The following is a 25,971-nucleotide window of genomic DNA, read 5'->3' on the forward strand; positions in this document are numbered from 1 at the left end:
AAACTCACCCCCACGCTAGCAAGTCCACCATCTTCGGCCTAACCTGGGTTACTTGGCTTACTTGACCGTATTTATCCCATTTATCCTCTGGAAATGGTAAATGGATCTACATCAGTTTCATCTACTGTGTAGTATGATCTATCGCTCTGCTAGACTGCTACCCTCTCCATATCGAAGGGCTAAGATCAGATCAAACTGAAGAAAGGCGCTCCCCCACACTTTTAGAGATTTGCAGATCCACCCTGATCCTTGAATGGTCTGGCCGATATGCAGTCCAGTGAATTACCACACAAGAAAGACAACAAAGGTTCCGGTCAATATCATCCTAATCCGATAGGATACAATGAACCTGGGCCACTATACCAAGTGTGGCGGTCTAACCATCGGCTTTTCAAATTAGCCAGAATCCGGGGAAGGGACTTCCTGCGGGGTAAGCGAGTTGCATCCTGACCAGTGGCCAGTACAGGTGGCAGGTGGTTTGGACTAGAGCGGATTCCTTTCTTGGAAGTTGGTGAATATGAAGCGTCCAATTACCGCGTGTGCCGCTCTTATGTTGTAGACCTCGGGATGTTGTCTATCTGTAGGATGTACCTGGATTCTGATCTGTATGTTGGCTGAGTGGCTCCTGTCTGAACATCTCAAGAGGACAGTGAAGACAACGAAGGTAGTCTTCAGGGCCAATCGGGGGAAATGTCAGACCTTTGTACTGGATCTGACATGTCTGAAGACAAAGTCAAGGGTATTTGTAGATCAGTAGTAAGTACTGTCACTTCTGAAGTCGATTCGAAAGAATGTTGTGATTGAACTATATGGATAGAAAGAATCCACGATTAATCAGAAGAATAAAATGACTCCAGTTGGAAGAACATGTCCAAACCCATCGTTTACTCCGTACCTTGAGATGGTCCGAGGCGGGGAGACAATCTTACGTAACCCATCTCCAGGCCACCGCGCGAACAGCTCATCCATCACAGCTCCAACTCATTGGCTCGGGCATCGATAGCTGCCTCAATTACTTCTTCACACCATGGCTTCCCTCTTCTTTTCCACTCCGGTCGACATCGATGTGGTCCTAGAAGATCTCGATGAGCGCCAGACCGTCGACGTCAAGCTCGACAAGGGCCGCCGCGAGCGGGTCCCTCTGTACATGGACGGCGAGTCCGTGAAAGGTGCCGTGACCATCAGACCGAAGGATGGAAAGCGACTGGAACACACGGGAATCAAGGTGCAATTCATCGGCACAATTGGTACGTCGGACCTGTTCTCCACCCTCATCCCAGCCGTCCCTTATCGCCGACTGGCCGCTGACACTGCTTCTGGGAAAATACAGAGATGTTCTACGATCGAGGCAATCACTATGAATTCCTTTCACTAGTCCAGGAGCTTGCCGCGCCCGGCGAGCTGCTGCACCCGCAGACTTTCCCGTTCAACTTCAAAAACGTCGAAAAGCAATACGAGTCCTACAATGGCATCAATGTCAAGCTGCGCTACTTTGTCCGGGTGACCGTCTCACGGCGCATGGCCGACGTCATCCGTGAAAAGGACTTGTGGGTGTACTCGTACCGCATGCCGCCGGAGAATAACAGCCCTATCAAGATGGACGTTGGTATCGAGGACTGCTTGCACATCGAATTTGAATACTCCAAATCCAAGTATCATCTCAAAGATGTGATTGTCGGCCGCATTTACTTTTTACTCGTGCGGCTGAAGATCAAGCATATGGAATTGTCGATCATTCGGCGGGAGACAACTGGATCTCCACCAAATCAATATAACGAGAGTGAGACTTTGGTGCGCTTTGAAGTATGTGGACTTTCCACACTCGGCATTCAATGTCGGGGTGTTATATGCGAGTTGTGGGCAACTGCTGACCGTTTATGTGCAGATTATGGATGGTTCGCCATCGAGAGGTTAGTGAACACCTTCCCAGCTTTTGCCCGGACAACAGCGACAAATCCGCGGCTTTGCCGGCTCTCGCAATGGCCCGCGACACTAGTCTGCTTGAGCATAACTGACTTTTGCACAGGCGAAACCATTCCGATCCGTCTATTCCTTGGTGGATTTGACTTGACGCCGACATTCCGCGACGTCAACAAGAAGTATTCAACGAGATACTATCTCAGTCTCGTATTGATCGACGAAGGTACGTTACACCTAGTCCACCTCCATTTATTCTCCATGACCGCATTGTCCATGACGCGTCCCAAAATGCGGGGATGCAGAGACCCTGGATGCATTTCAAAAGCCGACGGCAATTGAACTTACCGGCAAAGTACATCGGCCCGGAATGCATAATTTCGCTGCCGATTTGCATCCGACCCCGTCTCCCCCCAACCCCAAACACCCCCCACACTAAACCCTATCCGGCATTGTCAAAACTCCACCAATACAACGATTACCATACCTCCTCCCCCATGCCCTGATACATGCACATCATTCATCTACAATTTCCATGTTTCAGGTACAAGATAAACTAACCCATATCAACAGATGCCCGCCGTTATTTCAAGCAGTCCGAAATTGCCCTCTACCGCCAAGCTCCCGAGATCGCCCCGAACGCCCAAATCGCACAGCAGCAACAGATCCAGCAGCAGATGCTCCTCGAGCAACAGCGTCAGCAGCCCGCTCTCCCACCGGGCTCTGCTACCGCTGGACCTGGCAGAGAAACCCCGGCACCGCTTCGGCAGGAGCCTGCGCCCGTTCCCGCGCCTGCACCTGCAGCATAGACTGTTCTATTATCGTTATAGCTTGCGTCGTCCTTGTTTCTGCGGATCTGCTCTTCGATACCCGCTTCGTCTCGATCTCATCTTCCTATGTCTACATAACTCTGACTCTATCCAGTTACTTATTCTCAATACTCCTGTGCTTACTCTCAACTTGGGAAGTCATATCTCTCCGAGATCCGGAGGGTGGTTCACTATTCTACATACTGCCAAGTCTAAAACTAAACACCTCCTGAATTAAGGTATCTCTTAACTAAAACAATACATAAATCACTATACAAAGCACAGCTATAGTTACAGCATGTCCACACAAGAATCCTGGATCTAATCCCCAACCCTCCCAATCCCCTCCAAAACCATCCCCAAAGCCTGCAAAACCCTCCCATCATCCCTCTCCCTGCCAGCAACCTGCACAGCCCTTACAACCAACGGATAAATCCACTCAAGATGTTTCCTATACCTCACACCCCCACCAAACCCAGTCCTCACCTCAGCCGGCTCCGGAATAGCCGACGGCTCACTCCTCAACTCAACCATACGCATCAAAAGATGCAGCAGGTCCTTGCGGGCCGGCGTAGGCTGCGGCATCAGGCCGCGCAGCGGCTGGTCCGCTATATAGGACTTGAGCGAGACCGCGCAGCGGAGGAGGAGGTAAGGTGCGACTGAGCGGGCGAGGAGGGTCTGCGGCGATGCGTCGGCAGTCTCTACAGTTCCTTTTTCAGGAGAAGCTGCGGCTAGCTCGAAGAGCGTGTCGAGGAGGACGTAGGCGATGGCTGGACGTTGGGTTGGGGGTGGGTCAAAGGTCCGGCCTGGACGGATTTTGTGGAGGTTTTGGAGCGGGGATGTTGGTAGGTCTGTGGTTGGGAGGTCGAAGCGGAGGGGGGTGTAGATGAAAGAGGAGTGGAAGAGGGCTAGGGCGAAGTCGCGGCGGATTGGGTCTGGGATTTGTGGGGCGCCGAGGGAGGGGAGGATGAGGGTTTTTAGACGGGTGAAGGCTTCTATGTCGAAGGTTTCTTCGGCGGGGTGTTGGGCCTTTGAGCCATTGGCGGAGACGATTCCGTTGGTTGTTTCGACGATGCGGTGCCAGAAGTCAGAGGTTTCGGGGGAGTTTTTGCTGGTGTATTGTTGTTCCACGTAGGGGACTGAGACTTGGAGGACGTTTAGGGATGCTGTTGTGGCTTTTTGCCAGAGGAATGGTGGGCGGTCTTTGCCTTGCCAGGTGTATTTCTGGGCGATTGGGGCGCTGAGGTGTTTGAGGGTGGTTGCGAGGGCGCCGTTTGTGAAGACGTCTTGCTTGATGCCGAATTCGGAGATGTACCAGCTGATGAGATCGATGGTGCTCTTTGAAAATGCCACGAATGTTGGTCTTCGGGTGTCGCTGCCCGGGCTCCATTTTGTTAGTGCTGAATCGGATAGTTCGGCAAGACACAGGAGAATGGCTGGCTGCGAGTCCTCTTTTTCCAGGCAAAGTGAATTGAGACAGTCGATGACCGAGGCTTGCACGGCTGAGGGTCGATCGACGTCTGGGGAGTACCGCGGGGAGACCGAGTTCCATACAAGCGACCTGAAATGTTGAAGTACCATTTCAATGTGTTCTGTGGTCAATTGGCCTTTGTAAAGACGATACACCTGTTGGAATGTAGACAGATAGGCTAAAGCAGCCTCCTGATTAGATTGATCCAAGTCAAGCATATCTTCGTCGTCGGCAGGGTGCCCATTTCTCCAAAGTAACCATGCACATTCAAGGGCATCGTTGCTGAGCTCACCGGGATTTTGCACCCGGAGGAGAATTGCTGACAGGCTAGAAAATGTTGCTTCACTGAGGCCCAGAACATGTAAGTCCACAAGACCTTGCAAGTACTTCAAAAGTCGCTTCCAGGACTGATCGAACTCTTCATCACGGACAAGGGTTTCGAAGAAATTCGTGACCAGATTCGATAGACCATTAACCATGACCACTGTCGTCTCTACCCACGCCTTGAGGTCATCTGGCTTTGAATCGCTCTGGTTGCTCTTGGCTTGAAGAGTGGCTTCTATTCCTTCAATCATCTTGAAGAGAACCATATTCAGACACAAACGCCACGCCTTGGGAGAGAGCTGTTGCCCGTAGGCATCGAAGATACGCAGAAGCGTGTGCACTGCGCTATTCCGGATCTCGGGTCGACTATCTGTGGTGATATAAACGATGCGAAGCAAGAGCAACAGCCATAAGGAGTTTCGAGACACTGATGGGTCTTCATCGCGAGCCAGGTTCGCCAATTGTTCTTCGGAAACCGATGCATCAACATGGTCAATGGAGATTTGCTCGATCTGGCCCTGGAGGAAGTCGGAAACATTCCAGAAAAATGAGGTGGTGGTGAGAGAGATGTTGAAATCCTGGGATTGCGACGCAAAGCTAGAGAAAGCATTCACTAAGCTCCAGAGACAGGATGCTGGTAGCAGAGAAAGGAAGTCCGAGGCTACGAGATGCAGAGACTTGTAAGCGGCACGTACTAGTCGGGGCCCGGCCGGAAGAGCCGATGTCCTGCGCTCCGCCAGAGTAGAAGATCGATCGCCATTCCCGGCGTCTGAGATAGGTTGGAAAACACCCGAGATCAAATCGAAGACCAGGTGCCATCCATCCACGAAGGTCTCTGCATACTGCTCTAAGATGTTTCTTAGGACTTCCAAGCTCTGTTCGTGGATCTCGATCACGGTGATCGGCAAAGACTTGGATGCATGCATATCCGATGCATAAAGCGGGGCTACTTGGGCTTTCAGCGTCTCAAGATTCCTCATCTGCACTTGATTATAGATGTGCTCGTCGTCTTCTTCTCGTTGTCTCATAGTTGAAAACACCAGTGAGTTCAAAGTTGCGCTTGCCTGCAGGCGAAGGTTTGGGCTGACGGTGGTGTTGGCGGAAGCCGAAATGAGACTCTGGGTCAACAATCCCCACGCTTTGCTGTCATCATCTTCAAGTGAAGACAATCTCCCTAGGTTTGCCTTGGCTAGTTCGTTGCCTTTCTCCAATACGAACTTGAGTTCCTCGTCTTGCATGCGTGATTTTCCAACGGTGTGTGAAACACGCCGGGACCCTTGATGCAAACGTCCAGGTGCTCGGGAGGGCTGCGGCGATTGGGGCATCTCCGATACTTCTTGGGTCTCTTCCTGGCCTCGACGCTGCTCCGTAAACGTCGACAGATTCAACAAGGCAAATAGAAGTTCCTCAAAAGACGCACTTGGAAAATCGCTGGTGCTTTCCAGCATCTTGCTAGAAGCCGCTTGGACTGCAATAACCTCAGTGCCAAGATTAGCAGTCGGCACATCGTTTCCAGGGGTGGTCGGAGCGTCTCCAGTCCCACTAGCGGATTTGACCATTGCGCTTGAGGACATGCCAACCACGACTCCAGTGTATTGGAGCGTCTCAAAAATGATAGACCAGGCCGGCTGATCCAATATCGGCCCCAGGGCGATTCCGAGGTTGAGTAAGGCCCGCATACAAAGTAGATTCCTTGTACTTAAAGACACAGGGGAGCCATCCGCGGCATTTCCAGCAGAATCCAATGATAAGGAGTTCGGATTTGACAGATCCGCACTCTTCCGCTTCTTTTGAAGTATATCACTTTGCTGTGTGCCAGTAGTAGATGCATTTTGTGCCTTGGAACCACCTGCGCTCGCAGGGGTGGCGGCCTTTCCCAGAGTTGTCAAGAAAGCATCTCGGGGCACAGACAATCTTAGAAGACCCGCAACGTGGGCCAACTTCTGGAATGCTCGAACGAGATTATGGTAATACTCATCATCCATAGAAGCCCGCAGAAAGGTGGAGCATGCTGCAAGGACAGCGGGCCAACAGTCCTCGATTATGCCCGCACAAGCCTTGATGGCGGAGTATTGGACATGAGACTGTAGGTCCAAAGGGTTGATGGGAACATGTGCCTTCTTCGTTGGCGAACTTGATTGTACTCGGACAGGCTCTGCTGTAAAATCTTGAGAGGATCTGGCGGAATCGGGTCCTTGGGCTGAGTTCATGAGTCGATTTTTGCGCCTTTGCTTTAGGTCCGGTACCGTCAATGGGAGAATGAATTTCGCAAGACCTTCTGCAAAACTGCTGATGCAGTTGAGAACTAAGCTATAAATGTAAGTCTCGGGCGGTATGGGTGGATCTGCCTTGTCCAGAAGCTCGATATATGGCGTGCGAACCACACTCCACTGTGTGCTGATTCCAGGAACGCTCAATTCACTCGGAGGGACAGTTGATCCAATGACACCAGCAACGCCACCAGTTTCGAGCGTTATCTGGTCCTCTGTTGTCGATCTTGTGTGATCAGCCCGTGAAGGCACTGTTGACTGGTTGCTGACACCAATCAAAGCCGGCTTTTCTGAAGCTAGTCGAACAAGCGCAGCCATATGGTCCCGAAGAATGTTCTTTCTCCCATCCTCACCATCATACAAAGTGTAGATCAGCCGTACGACCCCCGGTTCTGAGTAGAGGCCTTTGAAAACCTCCATGCAAATTAGTCTCTTCCAAGGCGCTGTCCCATCCGGTTCAACGAGATGAGTTATCAAGCTCAGTGCCATCTCGCATTCTGCAGTCAAAAGAGACATGTACCGCTTCAGAAGAAGCAGAAGTATTCGCGCGACTCGGACAGTCTGCGCGAATGAATACCTCTCAGATAAACAACGGACAGTTAGTGGCAGTAGCCGAACACGCAGCACTTGAGAGAGTTCGGGGTGCCCAACAAAAAGCCGGCCACTATTCAGAAGAACACTTTCAATGAGTTCGAGAACGAAAGTCGGGGATAGAGTTCGTGTTCGCAAAAATTGCAGTTGCTCGCCATCAATTAGACGACAAAGGTCATCTAATAGCTGCAGTGCATCGTAAGCAAAGTAGCCGATATCGAGTGACCGGCCATCAACTGTGATCTTTGTGGTAGGTTTCGAGTCGTCAGAAAGTTTGTCTTCACTCGAGACTCGCTCGAATGTAGATACTACCAACTGCTGAAGGGTAGCCGCAGCAGTGCTAGAGACTGCGATCATTTTGCTTGCCTGTAACGTGGCACATATTTCCAATGCGTCCGCAAGCAGCTCTCCGGTCAATTCATTGGAATAGAACTGCAAGAGCGAAGGCAGAGACTGTAGAATTTTCAGTTGGATATCGAGGCCTGGGGAGTGTTAGCGCGATCTGAAAGGTCGGCATTTGGTGCTAGGCCATTTACTTAAGCTCGTCGTCTCCTTCAGGCCCCTGAGGACATCTTTCAGGCGACTTGATGGCAGTGACCGAGATGCAATTAGTCTCTGTAAGCAGATGACACCGATACCTGCGAGCTTCGCATGCCGAGTATGACATGCAATGATGAATGGCTCAACGAAATTCGGCTTGCGAACCAGGTCTGGAAGCATTTTAGTGATTGAAGATAACTTAAGAAGCCATAGCGGAGCTTACCTGCAGCTATCTGGGCCTCTGAAGTTGAAGGTAGTGCTTTGAGCTCATTCAGCGATTGTTCGGCGGCCTGTCTCCCTCCTCGTTAGTGTACACTCATCAATGATCTGCTTGGAGAGCGGTGACCGACATTTCGCAATTCGGAGTTTTTCCTTCGAGACTCATGGATCAAATTGGCGATCTCGGTCTGCAAGAACTGAGAGGACATATTTGATACAGTATTGTCGTATCAGATCATGGCCAGCACTAGGTAGCTAACGTCCGATGGCCCGACGTCAACAATACGGAGAGCTCTTCGGTTGCGGATGAATGAATCGGTATTTGCACACTGAGCTAAGTGCTGATCCAGTGGCTTTTATTCCAAGGTATTAGAAGCAGTAAGAGAGCAATGACTGCGATCCTGCTATGAAAACAATTCCATGATGGATTTCAATAGGCGTGGCATCTCCAACCAACACCGGGGTGCCAAGCTCTCGATAAGCCTTATCGCACGTGATGCTGTTCCGGCCCGACCGCCTAGCGCATTGCCCCTCTTGACGCAAGATCCCACGTCGGCCTTTGTTTACTATTGTTGTCGATAGTATCAGCTTTTGACCCCAATATTTTGTGCTAATTATGGCTGCCAAGATTCCAAGAAATTTTCGACTCCTGGAGGAGCTTGAAAAGGGTGAGAAGGGTCTGAGTGCAGGTACGATTGACTGGTCTCCGACAATGTCCGATCCCAGCTGACTGACGTATTTGCCTATGTCTAGATGCTTGCTCATACGGACTCGCTGATGGCGAGGATATGATGATGAGCAATTGGAACGGGACGATCCTAGGCCCGCCTCACGTTAGTTTCTGAGTCTTTCCATGCCACCTTGACATCATCGCTCATTCATCTCCAGAGCGTCCACGAGAACCGGATATACAGTGTGAACATCCACTGCGGACCTGACTACCCGGATAACCCCCCTACCATTCAATTCGTTTCTCGGGTCAACATCCCCTGCGTTGATCCCGGCTCTGGCAAGGTATGAGGAGGACCAGACATCAATACGCAAGAGCCATTACTGAGTGATCGTACCGCAGGTTGATCCCACAAAGCTTCCAACCCTTGCACAATGGAAACGAGACTACACCATGGAAACTGTCTTGATTGAGTTGAGGAGGTAAGCACAAAACATGGCATTTGCAGACCGGGGTGGATGGGTGATTCTGACTCTTCGTTCAGGTACATGGCCTTGCCCCAACACAAGAAGCTGCCGCAGCCCCCGGAGGGCTCAACTTTCTAGTTCAAGTATGTGAAAGACGGACCGACTAGTATCAAGGTCGGCCTCGTCTGGGTCTTTTGATCTCTTCTATCTTTTTGTGACTCTACGGCGTGTATAGTCTCGGCATGAAGCATCGGTAGGGGTACTACCAAGCTCAGAATCTCGAATTTCGTCCTCCATTAGGTTTCTATTTCCGGGCCCGGGCATTGCGGCAGGCGCATGTTTACCAGCAATAACAAATGATATAGTATTCTTTTATGAAGTAGTGGAATAGACAGGTTCACTGGGTCTAATAATGAACTATGGTAGTGCATGTACAATAGGAGCTCCGCTCGGCCTCGGGGCTCGACCTTGGAACAAGAAGCGACCCGGGCAGCCTCGTAGAGTAGTCCAAACGTGGAACAAATCATGGCCTCGGGAAGCTCAGCTGGAGGTGAAAGATCAGAGGGCAGCGTCATGTAGTCAAGGGGATCAAGTATCAACCCACTACAACAAGTAGAGGGAGCGACTCGAGGTCATGAAAAGCACCATGTCAGTGAGCAACGCGTGTCGATTAGACCTGGTTGAAAGAAAAGCATTTACGATGACTACGTATGTGGGGAGTGATGCATTATCTTCTTCTCCAAGCGCCCGGACAAGCCGAACAGTTGATGAAAAAGTGGTCGCGTCGATCGGGGGCAGTGTAAGCCCGATGACACTGTGCAACGAGGCATGCGCAAGCACAGAGGCCAAGTCGCGGGGTCCAAAAATAGGAATAATCAAAGTGTTTCCAAGACGGAAACTTTCAGAGATTAAACTGAAAAGAACAGATACTACACTTGATCTAAGCCAATAGGCAAAGAGAGCTGAAGAAGAAAGAAAAGAAGAGGAAGTTCCGGGGATCGAGCGAGATTATATAGGCAAAGTGTAGTCACATGACCTGTCCCTTGACCCACAGCTCGGAACAAGGGCGGCCCGCCGTCACCGCTCTCTATTTTGCCACAATATTCCCAACACTAGTATCATTGCGGTAGGCGGAGTGTGACTTTGGATCAGCTCCGCGACATTGAGAAACCCAGAGGGTAGTCGATGCAAGTACAGCCGGACTGGATACCAACCCTATGGCTTCAAGTCGTTGATATTATCACCAAATTTGTCAAGATGCACAAAGTTCTGGTGCTCAAGGATTCTGGAACTCACCGTTTCGCTTGTGAGAGATCACTCCCTACGTTCCCGGCCTTTCTCCGAACTAACATTTTTGTCCTCGGTCTAGGTCTGGCACTTTACCGTGCACTTCTCCGGCAGTGCGGTGCTTCGACTGCAGAGGCCCCGTGGCTCGGAGAATCTAAGCCTCTTATTCAACAGAATTTCCGAAAATTTAGAAAGCTGCAGAGCCCTTCACAAACAGCAAATGCCTTGAAGGCAGGCTACGAGGCTCTGGATCTTCTCTTTTCAGCCCATACTAATCAAAGTGACGCCCACCGGATCACAAGCCTCATCGCTCAAGCCATGTCACAAAGAGAGAAATTCGCTGCATTGCAAAATAGAAGTCGACCAGTACCAACATCCCCTAAACCTCTTACGCCCCGACAGGCGCGGAAAGCAGAGTCAATTCGCTTCCAAGAGGAAACATCTCAGCGACATCCAAATGCCACCTCCATCTTGAACCGACCCCGTCCGTTGGGCGACAAGAAGCGCAAAGTACCAGTACTTGTCAATGCACGAGGTCTGCCTTTTTTGCGATACAAAAAGCCACAACCGAGAAATGTTAGCAGTGTGATACGGACAAAACTCGAGCGTCGCTGGGCGTGGATCGAACGGCGAGACATGCTGAAACTCGATTTGGTCTTCGCCCAGGATGAAGAGGATTGGGATAACCTTACCAATACCAAGACTGAGGAGCATCCTACTTGGACTGAACATTGCAAGACTGCTTTAAGGGATGTCAACACACAAATCTCTCAATTTGATAACAATGCCAAAAACCTTGCAGAGAAAATGTGGGCAATTGTTCTTGCTGAGAAGGCTTTGGCAGAAGAAGAAGAGACAATCCAAAGGCAGCCAACGCAGTGAAATTGAGTCCTGTACCTTGCTCACATGTTTCCCTCTCGACCCAAAACATGGACCCTCAGCTTTGCAGGCACGAAGTTATTGGGTTCAAACCACATTGGGACTATAGTCCGTGGTTCCATGTTTGGTCGTTTCAAAGCCACTCAAGATCATGACTCATGAGCAGAGGTTGCTTACCATCACCTGAGATCGATATATTGATATTGATCAGATGGTTCGAAGCTTCAGAAAGCATGATTTATTACACATTCCACTCTGGACGCTACGTTCCTATATATATTCGGTCTCTGGGTGATATGAGCTGTTAGCCTGTCACTTAGACGGCGTCAGCAAGCAGCTCAAATGAACACCCTATTCCTTCTTCGGGAGGGGAGTTCTGCCCGTTGAGGTCATCTTTTCATGTACCATATTAGTAGACCACATGAACTCTCCTGTATATTATTCACTCATACCCATAGCGCAATGATTGCTTGGTCTAGTTGAAACCACATCAATTCAACAAGGCTTCGTTAACTTCATTTCAGGTACAATGGCAGGATATCAACATTTCGATGGATCAGTTCATGAAGCCACTTTGAGCTTCTCGATTGCTGGCAAGGCATCCTCCTCCTCGTCATCATAATCACCCTTAGCCAATCCTCTCTCCCACAGCTGTCGGCCTGTGAGTTTCTTCTCTTCTTTTGTGGCCTTTTTCTTCTTGTTATCTTCCGATTCCTTCTCTTCACGTAGCCGCAGCTCCTCCTCCTCCATCTCCTTTTTGAACTTGACGCTCCACTCCAAGAATGACTCGACAGTAACCGGTGTGCCATGGAATTTCCGGTTCTCTTCCTCTTCTCTCTTCGCAGCGACCTCCTCCATCTCGGCTTGAACGATGTTTGCTCGTTCGGTGATGAGAGCCTCCGCGCTTTCTTTAAGTGCGCTAACCAATGTGAATACCATGGCCATGCCCATATTTTCTTCGATGGTAGGCTCTAGAGCCTTCATCAGTTGTTCTCGGTCCTCTTGGATATCTAACCGGGGATGCTTCACAGCATTGGGCGGAGATGTGATCGTGAGATTCGGGCCGACATCAGGGTATTCTTCCGGGTAGGAAACCTCAAGACAGATCACGGGCTGTTCGGTTTCATCACCTTCATATTCCTGTGTATCAAGAGTTATGGATACTCGGTATGAGTTTTCGGATATGTCTAGATGTTGGATCTCGTGAGCAAAGATGAAGATGGTACTAAATCCGCCAAGATACCATGTTCTTTACTTACCGGTGATTTCATCGGGGAAGATTGAATCGAGCACCTCACGCTCCTCAATCTGGTCTTCGCGGCCCATGGCTGCAGATCCGCCCGCGGATTGGAGGGGTAATGATGTGAGTGCTTGGGGGCAGTTGCTTTAGGAACCACTGCCTGGGAATAGAGGGTCGTCGCTTGAGCGCAGCAGATCAAAGACGGTCCGAATAATGATCTTAGAGATCGCAATAGGTCTTATGTTGATTTAGAAAGCTCGGAGCGCAAAACGGCGTGGTACCAATATTGCGGTCCCACATGCAAACCCATCAAACAGCCACTCCAAAATTTTGGCGGAGCTTCACTTTTTTTACTTCTCCCAGATACCCTGCAGATTACAATCTGCCAATTGCTCTATTGGACATTCCTACTCGACTCGATATATCTGCCAACCTCATACTCCACGCTTTCTATCGGATTTTGCTATATCCTGTCATGGGAAAGCCCAGACCGCAAAAGAAGAAATCATCAAAACCCCGCGAAAAGTCCGTCCTAGGCCCTGGTGGCTCGATCTCGAAAGGCAAAATGGCTCAAGATCCCTCAGTTCTGCTCGACCAAGCCACTATCCTCCTACAGACTGGCCGAGCCGATGAGGCACTCGTTATTGCCCAGGAAGCTCTGGAATTGACCGCTGAAAACACCACCGCACAGCTCCCCGCCATTAATCTGCTTGGAGAGATCAACGTCGAACTAGGCGACATCGACACTGCCAGAAACTGTTTCCTTCAGGCAGTCCAACTCGACCAGGATGGCTCGATACCGGAAGCGCAGGGTGGAGGTGCCGAGAAGTTCCTTTGGCTCGCACAATTGAGTGAGCAGGGTGGAAAGGACAGCGTCCTCTGGTTCGAGATGGGTGTGAATTCGCTTAGAAAGTCTATCGCGGCTCTCGAGGGCAAAACCTCACCCACGCCAGAGGAGATTGCCGATATCACACAGAAGAAGACCAAGATGTCTAACGCTCTTTGCGCCGTCGCTGAAACGTACATGACTGATCTTTCGTGAGTTCCTTCATATTCTAGGCCACGGGTGGAACCAAATCTAACATTTTCATTCAGCTGGGAAGAGGATGCCGAAGCTCGATGTGAAGCACTTGTTACAGAAGCCCTCCTTGTCACGCCTGAAGCACCGGAGGTACTACAGACCCTCGCCTCCGTCCGAATCTCACAACTGCGCACCGAAGATGCACAAGCCGCACTTACTCGCAGCATGACCTTCTGGAAGGATCTCGCCCCGGAGGATCCCAAGGTTCCCGATTTTGCACTGCGCATCAGTCTTGCGCGACTCCTGATGGAGGTCACTATGGAGTTCGAGGCTCTGGAAGTCCTCGAGCGCCTGATCCTTGAAGATGATCAAAGTGTGGAGGCATGGTACCTCGGAGGCTGGTGTCTCTTCCTGCTGGCAGAAAAGCAAGTGGCACCGAAGGATGTGCCCGCTGAGGAGCTTACCGAGTCACCGCGACAGGCATCACTGGAGGCTAGTCGCGAATGGCTCAAGCAGGCACTCAAGCTCTACGATGCCCTTGAGTATGAGGACGAGCGGCTTCGCGATCATGCCCTGGAACTTGTACAGGAGATGAACAAAGAAATCGGAGAGTATGAGAGTGAAGCCGAAGAAGAGGGAGAAGGAGAGGATGAGGAGGAGTTGGAGATTGAAGCTGACTCCGATGATGAGATGGCGGATTCGTAGATACCAAAAAGTGATGAGCACATGAGATGATGTATATGTTTGTTTGATTTGTCATTTGATACCAATAGAAGTAGTTTCTGTCTTTTTGTTTGTTTTCTTTCTTTCCTTCTTTCCTTCTTCTTTCCCCTGAACCACTAACCAAAAAAGCCTACTTTTGATATCGCCACAGTTCATTCATCGGTTCCGGATTAAATTTTCTCCGGTGAGGCAGATGCCCGATTTTTTTGTGAAAGCAGATTCTAAGCGCGACTGAAAGAGTTGTGTCCGTGACTCCGTGGCTGGCATCTCAAACTCCTGCAAAATGGATTTGGTACCAGCCCCGAAAGGGAGAGGATTCGCTTCAGACCTCCATGTTCGAAGTGGGGTCCGCAGACATGGAGATGGAGGAACAGTACAGACTGGAGGAAGAAGCGTCGTCGCTCGGGCTGCGTCCGATGTCGTCAGATATCGAGTCGGGCTGGGACGATGACGATGCTGATGGATGGGATGATCTGTCTGACTGCGATGGGGAGATTCAGCTCCTACGCGATGAGGAGATCCGCGACGGACTCGGTATGTAACTATATCCACCCGCTTCTTACCCCGGACAATCCCCGCTCAGGGGCGCTCAGCGAGACCAGAGCGAATATAGGCTAACTCGCTCATTATTCCGTGGTCTAGTTCCCGATGCCTGTACACTAGAAGAGGCGACTGCATATCGCCAGCGTCTGCATGAGATTGGCAAAGCGGCATTCGTGGAAGAAACCATCATTCGTGAAACCATCACGGCTAAAAAGCTATGCACCGCGTTCGGAATCGCACCCCCGGCATTCCTTGAGGGTGCGCCCGACGAGGCTTATCATTCTCTTCTGGCGATCGCGCTCTCGCGCGAGTTCTCCCGCAGGCCTAAGCTGCCTCAGTACAACACCATCGACGATGCTGTTCGGCTCCTTCACGAGTCCAAGAACATCATCGTCCTGACAGGCGCAGGGGTATGTGTCTATAATATGGTTATGCATATGACTATTGGCTTAGGAGTGCTAATCTGTCACTCTTTCAGATCTCAACCAGTCTGGGCATCCCGGATTTCCGTTCTAAGGATACTGGGCTGTATTCAAAGCTGGCGCATTTGGGCCTGAGCGATCCTCAGGAAGTCTTTGACATTCATGTGTTCAAGGAGGATCCGAGCATCTTCTTTTCTATTGCAAAGGATATTCTCCCAATGGAAAAGAAGTGGTCGCCCACTCATGGATTTATTCGACTGCTTCAAGACAAGGGGAAGCTTTTGACCAATTACACGCAAAATATTGATAACATCGAGGCAAACGCAGGTGTATCTCCAGAGAAAATTGTACAGTGTCACGGATCTTTTGCAACTGCCACCTGTGTGAAATGTCAGTTCAAAGTGGCTGGCGAGGCGATCTTCGGTGAAGTTCGGGAAGGAAATATCCCCTACTGCACTGCCTGCAAGGATAGAATCGCAGCAGAAGGGCTGAAGTCGCAAGGTCTTAAGCGCAAGCGAAGCTCCAACGGTCAACAAAAGGACCGCAAGGTCTCTGACAGTTCGGATGAGGATGACTATGAAATCCCGACCCCCGGAGTGATGAAGGTCAGTGGCGGTTCAGTGCTATTCTTATGTGTCTTTTTGCTCACAAAATCTGCAGCCTGATATCACATTCTTTGGCGAGGATCTGCCCGATGAGTTTGGTCAACGTCTGCTTCACCACGATCGGGAACTAGCGGACCTGGTCATCGTGATCGGAACTTCGTTGAAGGTAGCCCCTGTGGCAGAAGTGCCAGGGGTTATACCACGCAATGTTCCGCAGATCTACATATCGCGTACTGTAAGTCATGCGACAATTCCCTCTCCCCTTTTCTATGAGACCCTACTGACATGCGCATATAGCCGGTGACACACACCGAGTTCGATATTGATCTCTTAGGTGACTGTGATGTGGTGGTATCAGAACTTTCCCGTCGGGCTGGTTGGGATCTCCAACATCATATGATACCTGACGATGAGAAAGTGGATATCACCCCGGTTGAGGGATATGAATCACGACATGTTTTCAAGGTAGTCGGTGCATAGGGAGCGGAGTTTCGGGCATGTCTTGCTTGTGTCTTATGGGAAGGCGTCTCTTCGGGTTTCTGTTCATAGCTGGATGTAGTCATGTCTCCTCGGTCTTGTGCTTTGTCTTTCTGTTGTCAAATATTGCCTGCATAGGTCAGGCTTTCACGAACTTGAGCTCTCAATCCATTCTACACAAATATTGTTGCTTGTCACTTCACATTTTGCACGGCATTTTGCCAGTCCATTGTAGGGTTTTTGTGAGCAAAGTAGGCCCCGTTACAGAACCTGTACCTACCTATCTACTATCTAGTAGGTTCACTAGGTACCTAGTATGTTAATAATTGAATCCATAATGCCCCGACGATTTCCAATGTGGGGGCTACCTATAAATCTGTAGCTTGACTTGGCTGTTCGTTCCAACCGTGGACGTGGAGTATATTTTTGAGATGGAACCGAAAAAAAAAAATATCGACCCGCAACATCCCCCGCCATCAAGAATTGCAACAACGCATTGCTTGAACAGCCCATCAATAAAGAACGATATCTTCGATATCATAATAAACTGTTGTCTTGCAGCCATGGAATATCTGGTTCGCTTCGCTCAGACGCATGAGACTTTCCGACGGCCGGAAATTCAAGCCTGCGCCGCAGTCGCGGGCGTCGACATTGATATCCTCTCCTACAATGAATTTGTATGAACATCCCCTTCTGTTAAGCATTGAAATGGCACCTCTCAATCCTCTATTCTACCACGCCTTGAATCCGCAAAACTGACATACAAAGTAGTCACCATACTGTGTCGTAAGACTACCAGACGAAGCTGCAGCGCGCGCAGTCGCACAGCGTAGTATTCTGGTCAAAGACATTTTTGAGCTCTGGGGCGAAGGCGCCAACTATGAAGAGCTACATGCAGATGTTCGCCGACGAACCGAGCATCGTTGGAAAGACTATATGAACGTTCCATTCAAATTCATGATTGATTACTTCTCAGGGACGCGGAGTCAAGAGAAGAAGGGAGAGATCATCAAATCATTCTCATACATGGGATTCAAGGGCCCGATCCGTCTTAAGAACCCCGATGAGGAATTCTGGGTTATGGAAGAATACATCGACGACGTTGAAGTCTCGGCACTGGGAGTGTCAAGGGTGGAAGAGCCACGAAAGATTTTCCTCTGTCGTAAGATCGCTGAGAGCTGTCGGGAGGATATTCTCAAATACGATCTCAAGAAACGTCGTTATATCAGCACGACGTCCATGGACGCGGAGTTGAGTCTCATCACGGCAAACATGGCTCTTGCAGCGCCCGGAAAGTTGTTCTTTGATCCGTTCGTCGGAACTGGAAGCTTCATCATCGCTGCTTCCCATTTCGGGGCTCTGACGATGGGCGGAGACATCGATGGTCGCAGCTTCCGTGGCAAGGAGAGTGGGAAGTTGGGGATATACGAGAACTTCGACCAATATGGAATCAAGAGTAAGTTCATCGATACCTTTACTTCGGATCTCACGAATACGCCACTGCGGAGAACCGGCGTCCTCGATGGCATTGTCTGCGATCCGCCGTACGGTGTGCGCGAAGGGCTGCGGGTTCTGGGAAATCGTAAGGGGAAACCCGCGGTCAATGTGATTATTGACGGCGTTCCTGCTCATCTGTATGTCTTCTCGCTGTCACTTGCCCCCGACTGGTTCATAACACTAACCTTGACCACAGCCGACCTGGCTTTATTCCTCCGAAGAAGCCGTATGGCTTCGAGGCTTTGCAGAACGACGTTCTCAACTTCGCGGCGCGTTCGCTGGTTACGAATGGCCGCATGTCAATGTGGATGCCAACGACAAATGATGAGAAACATGAGTTCCCTGTTCCGATGCATGAGAATTTGGAGATCGTCAGCATCTCTGTTCAGCCTTTCCACACTTGTAAGTATTAAATCTTGCGATGAGAATCATGATGGTGAAATAAGTTGGCTAACTTCGAGCTAAAGGGTCTCGCCGGCTTATAACCTACCGCCGTCTACCGGAGGGGCAACTGTCTGATATCTCAAAGGCCCGGAAAAAGATGGACGACCAGGGTCATAGTGCGGATGAGTTGAATGCATTCCGGCGAACGGTACGTCCTGTCCACGGGTTATGGTGATATCCTTGGCTAATTCATTGAAACAGCATATGCTCAGAGGCCATGGGACTCGGGCCAACTAAGGCAAACAAAGCCACAACGCGACAGGGGTTTGATGTGAGAAGGGAGAATGGAAGCCGTTCAGGATACCCAGCAGCTCGGAGCCTAGAAACAGCTGCAAAACAAAAAGTACTACATACAAGAAATGACCCAAAGACGGGTCGGAACAAATGAGCGGATGGAAGCATAGAATAGAGAATAATATGCCCTGCATCACAACTTTCCTCGCTGGCTTTCTGGAACTAAGTCCTGAACCAGATCAACGCCCTCGTCCCTTTGAATGCGTTTGACCTCTTCAACCAACTCGAGTCTCATTTCACGAGCTAAAATCTCAGCTTCGTCATCATCAAGCTCTTCTCTTTGCCCACGACCGAACATAGCAAAGCTTCCTCTCTGATTGGCCCCTGAAGCAGGGCGTGGGATAATGTGGAAATGGACATGAGGCACAACCTGTGCTGCTCTTTCACCTGTTGCCCAGTTAGATAGATTATTCTCGAAACATCCATTTGTACTCCATGGGCAACCCAAAGGAGTGGCCATTGATATTGCATTACCAGTCTAGCAACAAACGGAGTAGGATATCGGTCAGGGGGTTTCCAACCTCCTTGAATGCCACCATCTGTAAAAGCATACAAGGCTGAAAGTAACCCCCCGGAAATAAAGATCCAGAAAATGAAGAAAGCAAGGAGCAAGAAACATACCATTATTCTGCACGACATTCCAATGTCTATCAGGATCATCCCCAAATACAGTCTTCGTTACGACCCTAGACAGAATCGGCAGCCATTTACCCATCTAAGCAAATCAATCCAAAGCAAATTAGCCGAATGATCTTCCTGCATAATCGAATCGAGATCCAGCAGCGGATAGGGCTCGATTTCCCACATACCTCCTGTCCCGCTGCAACGCTCATGTCGCCCAGCGTCTGGTAATGCTTTCTTGGTGCTACGAGCACATGTCCTCGAGTCAATGGCATTATATCCAGGAAGGCTAGGACATGCTCTGTGGAGAGAATGAGATGGGATAATGGCATCATGTCTGGGTCGGACGAGACGGGATTGGACTTGGGGTCGTTGAAGGGGGTGGGGAGGTATGATGAGGCGATGGTGCAGAACGGGCATGGCGGGGATGCGGTGGAGGAGTCCATGATGGGGTGACTATGTAGAGATACTTGGGATGCAAATGGGGATGGAATGGAGGAGAGATCGTGTTGCTTTGACGTTGTTTGCCCGAATATAGTAGTGGCTAATTGAGTCACTGGCTTGGCTGTAGTGTTGTTTGGGATTGATGCCGGTGCAGAGTATCTGTACAGCCGGAATAAAGCCTTGAATCTTGATCTGAGCGTCGATCTGATCTCAGGGGTGGGATGGCAGCAAATAGTAAACGAACGTTGGAAGATGGGGTTGATCGGTCCGGTGGTTGGTTCACCGGGACCAAGGTCCCAACCTCGGTTAAGTATGAGCCTAATTTGACGCATCTACAGCCCTGAAGCCAACACGAAATGATAGAACACCTACAAAGCCAGAAGAAATACGAAAAGCAATTATCTCGGTACACGGGAAATACAAACGCATTTAGCGTCAAAATCAACCTATTTTAGAATAAAAACCGAAGCTGACGGATAAGGGTGGTCACTAATGACCTCCCCGACCGTCCAACTGATATCCAAGTCGCTTGTCTGAAAGACTGAGCTTCGGTAACCAAATGTGTCTTCCGATAGGACAGAGAAACACCCAAGAAACAACAAAAGGGCCATATGGGCACCACCAAAAATCTCTTCATTGCAATGTTATGCAGACATGCAGGCCTTGGGAACTTGCATGAGAAGAGAGAATGAAAAAGATCCAAAAAGGTGACACCGAAGCATCAAACCCTAAGATCAAGACCGAGTAGGGCAAAACAATTTAAGATTGCGATCTGAATGAGAAGAAAGATAGATCCCGACGCCTGCAACACGAATGACGAGAAGTGTAAAAGATAACAGGGCAGGCGGGAGTCAGATGCCCATGCATGAACAAGCAAGCCGAAGTGGGAAAAGGAAGGGGAAGAGAAGAAAACAATAGCACACAGGGCCGAGCGCCGAACACCCCATCACAGAAGGTAAATGCGAGAAGCGCAGAATTTCAATGAAGTCGTCGTAAGAATATGCAAAAGGTAGTCAATACCAGCACAATGAAAAAATGCCAACAAATGAAGGAATTTATTTCCCCACTCATGTCATCGCAAGGGCCTTAGGGAGTCATGAAAGGCATCGACGTTGGCGAGACAAGAGTAGCGTGACATCGTAAAAGGTGCGATTACTGTCCGTCCTTGACATAAGTGCCCTGATCAGAGCTGTCAACGTACAGGTGGTGATACTTCTTGGCCCATTGGCGAGTTAAGATTGAAGCTGAAGCGCTAGTTAGTACGTTATGTGGCGCAGAAAGGGGAAAGGTTTGGAGTTGCGTACCCTTCAGGAACTTCTTGCTAGCATATTTCTTGAAGAAGGCTTCGTGAGAAACGGGGCGGTGGAGATAATCAACCATTAACTGGAAGACGGGATCGATCTCCGCTTCAGTGTAACCAGAGTAGTGAGCGAGAGTGGCATCCTGTTATCAGTTAGTTTAGAGGCGTGAGACAGGAAGAGGGGATAACGACATACCCAGGGTCCGCGCTCGAGAATGAGGCGTGCAAGGTACATGGCAGCAGCAGAAATGTGGCTCTGAGGGTAGCACATGAAGCGGTGATCAAGGAGACTGATCTCCATCAAATACTTGCCCAGCGTGCGGGTTTGGATGTCATAGTTATCGGCCTTGGAGATGCGTCGCAGGAAGTTCATAGGGTTGGGGAAGCTCATGTTGTATTCGAGAGTTGCGAGAACGTGACGCTCAGCATCGAGAATCTCCTTGTCCGAGAAGGTCTCATCAGCCACATGGCTGAAGTTGGCAACGTGAGGAGAGAGAACCTCCTCATACTTGGAGGCAATGAACATGGCGGTGACACCGACGAGCTGAAGACGGTCGAGGGCGACAACTTCAGCAGACAGGAAGCGATCAATGATGTTCACAGCGAGGAACAAGGTCTCAGGAAGGAGACGGAAACGGGTGTGCACCTCGATCAGCCAGTCGACAAGAATGCCACGCATCTTCCATTCAAGGTCAGGCTGATGGTCGATATAATCAGGGTTAGGCATCGTCACGAGCTCCAGGTCCTTGAGATACTCGAAGATTTCAACCACATATTCGGCGGCCATCAGGGGGTCATCCAAGTCCTCAGTGTCCAGGTCCTGCACAGCGTCATTCAAAGCCTCCTTGACGTTGACCTCTGCTTCCTTAACAGCTGCTTCCTTCACAGCTGGTTCCTCAGCAATCTTCTCGATCGTGCGAGTCTTGCGCTCGAGCTCCGTCTTCTTGCGAGGAGGCTCCTCGGCCTGCAGCGATGTGTCCTTGAGTGAGGGCGCTTGGCAGCGGGCTTCTTGTTCGAGTCGCGGGGCTGTAAGGCGGAACGGGTCGCGGTTCGTGAAGAGTTGGTACGGCTGAGCTTCTGAATACCTCCAGCTTGGACGGTCGCCTTTGATGTTAGACCAGCCTTGGCAGCGACCGGCTTCTTTCCAGCCTTCGTCTCAGCACTATCAGTCTTGTTGACATTGCTGACATCACCCAAAGCAGCTCGGGGACGTTGGGCTCCAGTGGACGCGGTCGTAGTTCGCTTGGTCTGTAGGGTCTTCTTGGCTGCAGGGACAGAGACATCGGTGGTGAGGGCGGCGGCCTTGGCTCGCGTCACACGCGCTGACGGACCATTCTCATCGTTCTCGTTCATCGTGGCCCTGGTTCGAAGGCTGCGGGCCTGTAGTGGAGTCAGTGACAGTCCAGTGAGGTTACAGGTTGTGCCAAGTTTTCAGGCTCTAGATCCGATATCCCGAGACAAATAGACCGAACGCGTGTTTTAGAAAGATTAAAGATTGCTCACCTGTGGCATCGTGAAGGAAAGAAGAGAAAAGCGACGCGTAGAAAGGGAAAAGAAGGGACAGGAATATAACAATCCTTGTCTGGGTTAGGAAATCAGGTCAGCATTCCATCCAACATTACCTCAGTGGGGACCTCATACCAGAGGGTCAAGACTGAAGTGCACGTACCACGCGTGAAAATGCGGTAGTTCTGGAGAAACTACAATGCACAGTAGACTGATGTAGTTTTTAGGTAGGTGGTGATATGAGTTGAGGGTTTGGGCTCAAAGAAACAATGTTGATGTGTATCGAACCGCGCAGAACCCGAATTCTGAAGATCGAATGGCGCGCGAATGGGTGAAAAAGGGGTCAAATGATACAGAAAAGATCTGTAAACACTGTAGGAGAAGAAATTGCACGCGATAATTTGTTGGTTTGGGAGTGGGGGGGGAGAAATAGAAGGGTAACTCTAGCTGGAATGATGAGGGAAAAGGAAGACAGCTTGAGGGCAAAAGGCGATGTTTGGCCCTAGTACTGGTGGCTAGCGTGGAACACAAGAAGCCCCACTCGACCAGTCGCGTGGATCACCTAATTGACCTTCGAGCCCTTTTTTGCATAAATTTTGTAAATTGAAGAATTGAATTTAGCAATGAGGAACAGAATAGAAAAAAGAAAAGATGTGCTGAGGTAGGTTCAGGAAAGCAGATCAAGCAATGAAGGGGAATACGCGTGATTGTCGCACTGAGTAAATAAATCAGTTGCTACGGCAACGAGGGCGTTTGCCGTTCTGTAAGTATCGAAGCCGTAAAAAATGATCACGTGCACCACATCTGACATCAATCCGAAATCGTCCCAACCAATGCACGTGATCCTTCTGCTGCCACAGTAGGTGTGGCTGTGAATAAGGCTGTGCAATTACCAGATCACGTGGGAGCCCGAACTTTTTGTTCTTTTGGAGAGTCCGGTGCATAGACAAAAGCAGAGGAGAGGAGTCGTTGAGTCTTTGTCAGTCTACTTCATTGGCCATTGGCTTTCATCCCGGTTCCTTTTCCCTTACAATAGAAACATTGTAAACTGTCTTTTACTCCCTGTCCTTTGGCAGCGATGCTTCAGCCCCGAATTGCCCTACGGGCCATTCGGCTGCCTTTTAGGTGTCTACCCTCTCTGCCTACGCCAGCTCGCGGCTATTCAACTGTCGTCAATGAGATCGAAAAGAACAAGCCGAAGCCTATCGAATCGACACCGAACTCTTTTATCGACCCGAACACCTCATTCGCACCTCCACCAACCCGTGATACCTCTGGCGTTGTGTTGCGCACATACACTCCGCGCACCCCCGGTGTGAGACATTTACGGCGGCCAGTAAATGATCATCTTTGGAAAGGGCGTCCAGTGCACAAATTGACGTTCCCTAAGCGTGGTCAGGCTAAGGGTGGTCGAAACAATTCTGGTCGAGTCACTGTCCGCCATCATGGAGGTGGTGCCAAGCGTCGTATTCGGACCATCGATTTTCTGCGCATGGCCCCAGGGCCGCACACCGTGGAGCGTATCGAGTATGATCCCGGACGCAGTGCACACATTGCTTTGACTGTCAGCAAGGAGACTGGCACATTGAGTTACATTCTCGCGGCCGATGGGATGCGGGCCGGCGATGTGGTTCAGAGTTATATGTCTGGTATTCCTGAGGACCTATGGAGGAGCATGGGAAGCACAGTCGATCCTGGTGTGCTCGCTGCCAGAACCGCTTGGAGAGGAAATTGTCTGCCGTTGCACATGATTCCTGTGGGAACGTTGATCTTCAACTTGGGATTGCGACCCGGAAAGGGTGGTCAATTGTGCCGAAGTGCTGGAACCTACGCCACGGTCGTGGCTAAAGGTAGTGACTCGCGTCAACAGTCTATCCAAGATGAAGAGCCTCAGGCCGAGAAGAAGCCCTTGTCTCAGCGTGAGCAACAGAAGCAGGAGCGTCTTGCCCAGCACATCACTGTCCGTCTCTCAAGCGGCGAGACTCGGCTCATTCACAAGGACTGCTGCGCTACCATTGGTATTGCCAGCAACCCCAATTACCAGTACACTCAACTCGGAAAGGCTGGCCGCTCACGTTGGCGCAACATTCGTCCCACTGTGCGTGGTCTGGCTATGAACGCCATGGACCATCCCCACGGTGGTGGTCGCGGCAAGTCCAAGGGTAACGTCGACCCGAAGAGTCCTTGGGGTATTCCGGTACGTATTCTCTTTATCTTGCAGTTTACATTCGAATTATTGGAACTAACTCTGTCCTTCAGACCAAGTCCGGCTACAAGACCCGCCCCAAGTGGAAGATCAACAAGGCTGTTGTTCACGCGAGACCTCGTAACCAAGGAAAGCGCCGTCGCGGTTACAACTAGAGCTGACGCTGCTTTGCCAACTCTCTTGCTTTGTCTCTGAACAACTTGTACCTCTTCACCCTATACCTCATCCCTACCGCGTGGAGGACCACTGTACGATATCTCTTTCCATCTTATTGTTTGACACATTTAATGTCTCATCTTTTCTCCCACAACGCGTCGTTTTCTCGGTGGTTCTTGTTTTGCGCATCTGTCGTCTAAATGGGAGGCCTATGGACACTGTACAGTACGATGGCTCGAGGCCATATACATTCAAATCGAAAGAAATAGACCCATGAATATCATGTTCTTGCCTACTGTAGATTGTAGTTATATGGGTACATAGATACACATAAAACATATTGTGCTTGGCTTGACCTTGCTCATAGATACCGAGATGTGTGGAACTGACAATTCCCAGGGACACATGAAACAAGAGGGACTTGGCCTATACTCACTGATGGCATCAACCGCATCATGACAGAACCAAAGCTTTTGGCAGGGAACTTGACAGACGAGATCGTCGCAAAGTGTATATTGGAGGTTCTGGAGGCAGTATTGTAGCGTTATACAGGTTCTAGGAAACCCGTTAGGAACGTCGGTGGGTGAAGGGATAGGGTAAGGGTATGTCTGAGTCACTCTGAAGTAGTTGTTGGTGGTTCCTACCAGTTCTCAGTCTCACAACGTGCACGAATGGAAGTAAGATAGGGCTCGCAGAACAAGCTATTATGGTATATTGACGTAAGTAACAGAGGCCTCAACCTCCGCAACTCCCAGGTGCGTGGCCCTCTCCCGAGGTCTGTCGATCGCATTTGTCAACGCTCATGCAGAGGAGTATAAATAAAAATGAAAGAATTTCCTATATTCTTGGAGTCCATTTCCATCAGCAGAAAGAACAGGCATTCAATCTAGCTTCGTACGTTGACAAAGACAAGTCTGGGTGGAGGAACGCTCAGCCACTCCTGATACGAACTCCATCGTCATCCATAGAAACTCTGTCCCTTCTCACATCCCCACCCCGGCAAATCTGGCGATGATCCAGTCGGACGT

At 50.1% G+C, this 25,971-nt stretch overlaps 11 protein-coding genes across 11 annotated transcripts; 7 read left to right on the plus strand and 4 right to left on the minus strand.

Moving 5' to 3' along the window:
• Positions 1–1,027: 1,027 nt before the first annotated feature.
• Positions 1,028–2,726, plus strand: N7515_003470 (vacuolar protein sorting-associated protein 26; the record flags this gene model as incomplete). The annotated part of the gene is made up of 5 exons (XM_056664214.1): positions 1,028–1,247; positions 1,331–1,803; positions 1,886–1,910; positions 2,027–2,143; positions 2,491–2,726. The coding sequence occupies 5 exons, from the start codon at positions 1,028–1,030 to the stop codon at positions 2,724–2,726; spliced, it is 1,071 nt and encodes a 356-aa protein (XP_056523271.1).
• Positions 2,727–3,047: 321 nt separating this feature from the next.
• N7515_003471 (uncharacterized protein) lies at positions 3,048–8,350 on the minus strand (the record flags this gene model as incomplete). The annotated part of the gene is made up of 4 exons (XM_056664215.1): positions 3,048–7,864; positions 7,919–8,092; positions 8,146–8,212; positions 8,273–8,350. 4 exons carry the CDS (start codon positions 8,348–8,350, stop codon positions 3,048–3,050), a joined length of 5,136 nt encoding a protein of 1,711 aa, XP_056523272.1.
• A 407-nt stretch (positions 8,351–8,757) lies between these two features.
• Positions 8,758–9,416, plus strand: N7515_003472 (E2 ubiquitin-conjugating protein MMS2; the record flags this gene model as incomplete). The annotated part of the gene is made up of 5 exons (XM_056664216.1): positions 8,758–8,830; positions 8,895–8,974; positions 9,030–9,155; positions 9,214–9,293; positions 9,356–9,416. The coding sequence occupies 5 exons, from the start codon at positions 8,758–8,760 to the stop codon at positions 9,414–9,416; spliced, it is 420 nt and encodes a 139-aa protein (XP_056523273.1).
• Positions 9,417–10,535: 1,119 nt separating this feature from the next.
• On the plus strand, positions 10,536–11,447 carry N7515_003473 (LYR motif-containing protein; the record flags this gene model as incomplete). Its single annotated transcript, XM_056664217.1, has 2 exons — positions 10,536–10,584; positions 10,648–11,447. The coding sequence occupies 2 exons, from the start codon at positions 10,536–10,538 to the stop codon at positions 11,445–11,447; spliced, it is 849 nt and encodes a 282-aa protein (XP_056523274.1).
• Positions 11,448–12,005: 558 nt separating this feature from the next.
• Positions 12,006–12,770, minus strand: N7515_003474 (RWD domain-containing protein; the record flags this gene model as incomplete). Its single annotated transcript, XM_056664218.1, has 2 exons — positions 12,006–12,631; positions 12,704–12,770. The coding sequence occupies 2 exons, from the start codon at positions 12,768–12,770 to the stop codon at positions 12,006–12,008; spliced, it is 693 nt and encodes a 230-aa protein (XP_056523275.1).
• Positions 12,771–13,159: 389 nt separating this feature from the next.
• Positions 13,160–14,410, plus strand: N7515_003475 (ACL4 family protein; the record flags this gene model as incomplete). Its single annotated transcript, XM_056664219.1, has 2 exons — positions 13,160–13,722; positions 13,780–14,410. The coding sequence occupies 2 exons, from the start codon at positions 13,160–13,162 to the stop codon at positions 14,408–14,410; spliced, it is 1,194 nt and encodes a 397-aa protein (XP_056523276.1).
• A 211-nt stretch (positions 14,411–14,621) lies between these two features.
• On the plus strand, positions 14,622–16,478 carry N7515_003476 (putative histone deacetylase SIR2; the record flags this gene model as incomplete). The annotated part of the gene is given in 6 exon segments (XM_056664220.1): positions 14,622–14,636; positions 14,647–14,962; positions 15,071–15,381; positions 15,450–15,998; positions 16,054–16,233; positions 16,296–16,478. The coding sequence occupies 6 exon segments, from the start codon at positions 14,622–14,624 to the stop codon at positions 16,476–16,478; spliced, it is 1,554 nt and encodes a 517-aa protein (XP_056523277.1).
• Positions 16,479–17,038: 560 nt separating this feature from the next.
• On the plus strand, positions 17,039–18,691 carry N7515_003477 (tRNA (guanine-N2-)-methyltransferase; the record flags this gene model as incomplete). Its single annotated transcript, XM_056664221.1, has 5 exons — positions 17,039–17,152; positions 17,247–18,109; positions 18,169–18,374; positions 18,440–18,568; positions 18,618–18,691. The coding sequence occupies 5 exons, from the start codon at positions 17,039–17,041 to the stop codon at positions 18,689–18,691; spliced, it is 1,386 nt and encodes a 461-aa protein (XP_056523278.1).
• A 152-nt stretch (positions 18,692–18,843) lies between these two features.
• N7515_003478 (HIT family protein) lies at positions 18,844–19,777 on the minus strand (the record flags this gene model as incomplete). The annotated part of the gene is made up of 3 exons (XM_056664222.1): positions 18,844–19,097; positions 19,332–19,425; positions 19,520–19,777. 3 exons carry the CDS (start codon positions 19,775–19,777, stop codon positions 18,844–18,846), a joined length of 606 nt encoding a protein of 201 aa, XP_056523279.1.
• Positions 19,778–20,927: 1,150 nt separating this feature from the next.
• N7515_003479 (B-type cyclin nimE) lies at positions 20,928–22,428 on the minus strand (the record flags this gene model as incomplete). The annotated part of the gene is made up of 4 exons (XM_056664223.1): positions 20,928–21,019; positions 21,080–21,218; positions 21,272–22,101; positions 22,161–22,428. 4 exons carry the CDS (start codon positions 22,426–22,428, stop codon positions 20,928–20,930), a joined length of 1,329 nt encoding a protein of 442 aa, XP_056523280.1.
• Positions 22,429–23,659: 1,231 nt separating this feature from the next.
• N7515_003480 (mitochondrial 54S ribosomal protein uL2m) lies at positions 23,660–24,942 on the plus strand (the record flags this gene model as incomplete). Its single annotated transcript, XM_056664224.1, has 2 exons — positions 23,660–24,778; positions 24,841–24,942. The coding sequence occupies 2 exons, from the start codon at positions 23,660–23,662 to the stop codon at positions 24,940–24,942; spliced, it is 1,221 nt and encodes a 406-aa protein (XP_056523281.1).
• Positions 24,943–25,971: the final 1,029 nt, after the last annotated feature.

Source organism: Penicillium bovifimosum (assembly GCF_028826915.1).
Source record: "Penicillium bovifimosum strain IBT 22155 chromosome Unknown utg000003l_segment0_segment0, whole genome shotgun sequence".
NCBI classification, from domain to species: domain Eukaryota; kingdom Fungi; phylum Ascomycota; class Eurotiomycetes; order Eurotiales; family Aspergillaceae; genus Penicillium; species Penicillium bovifimosum.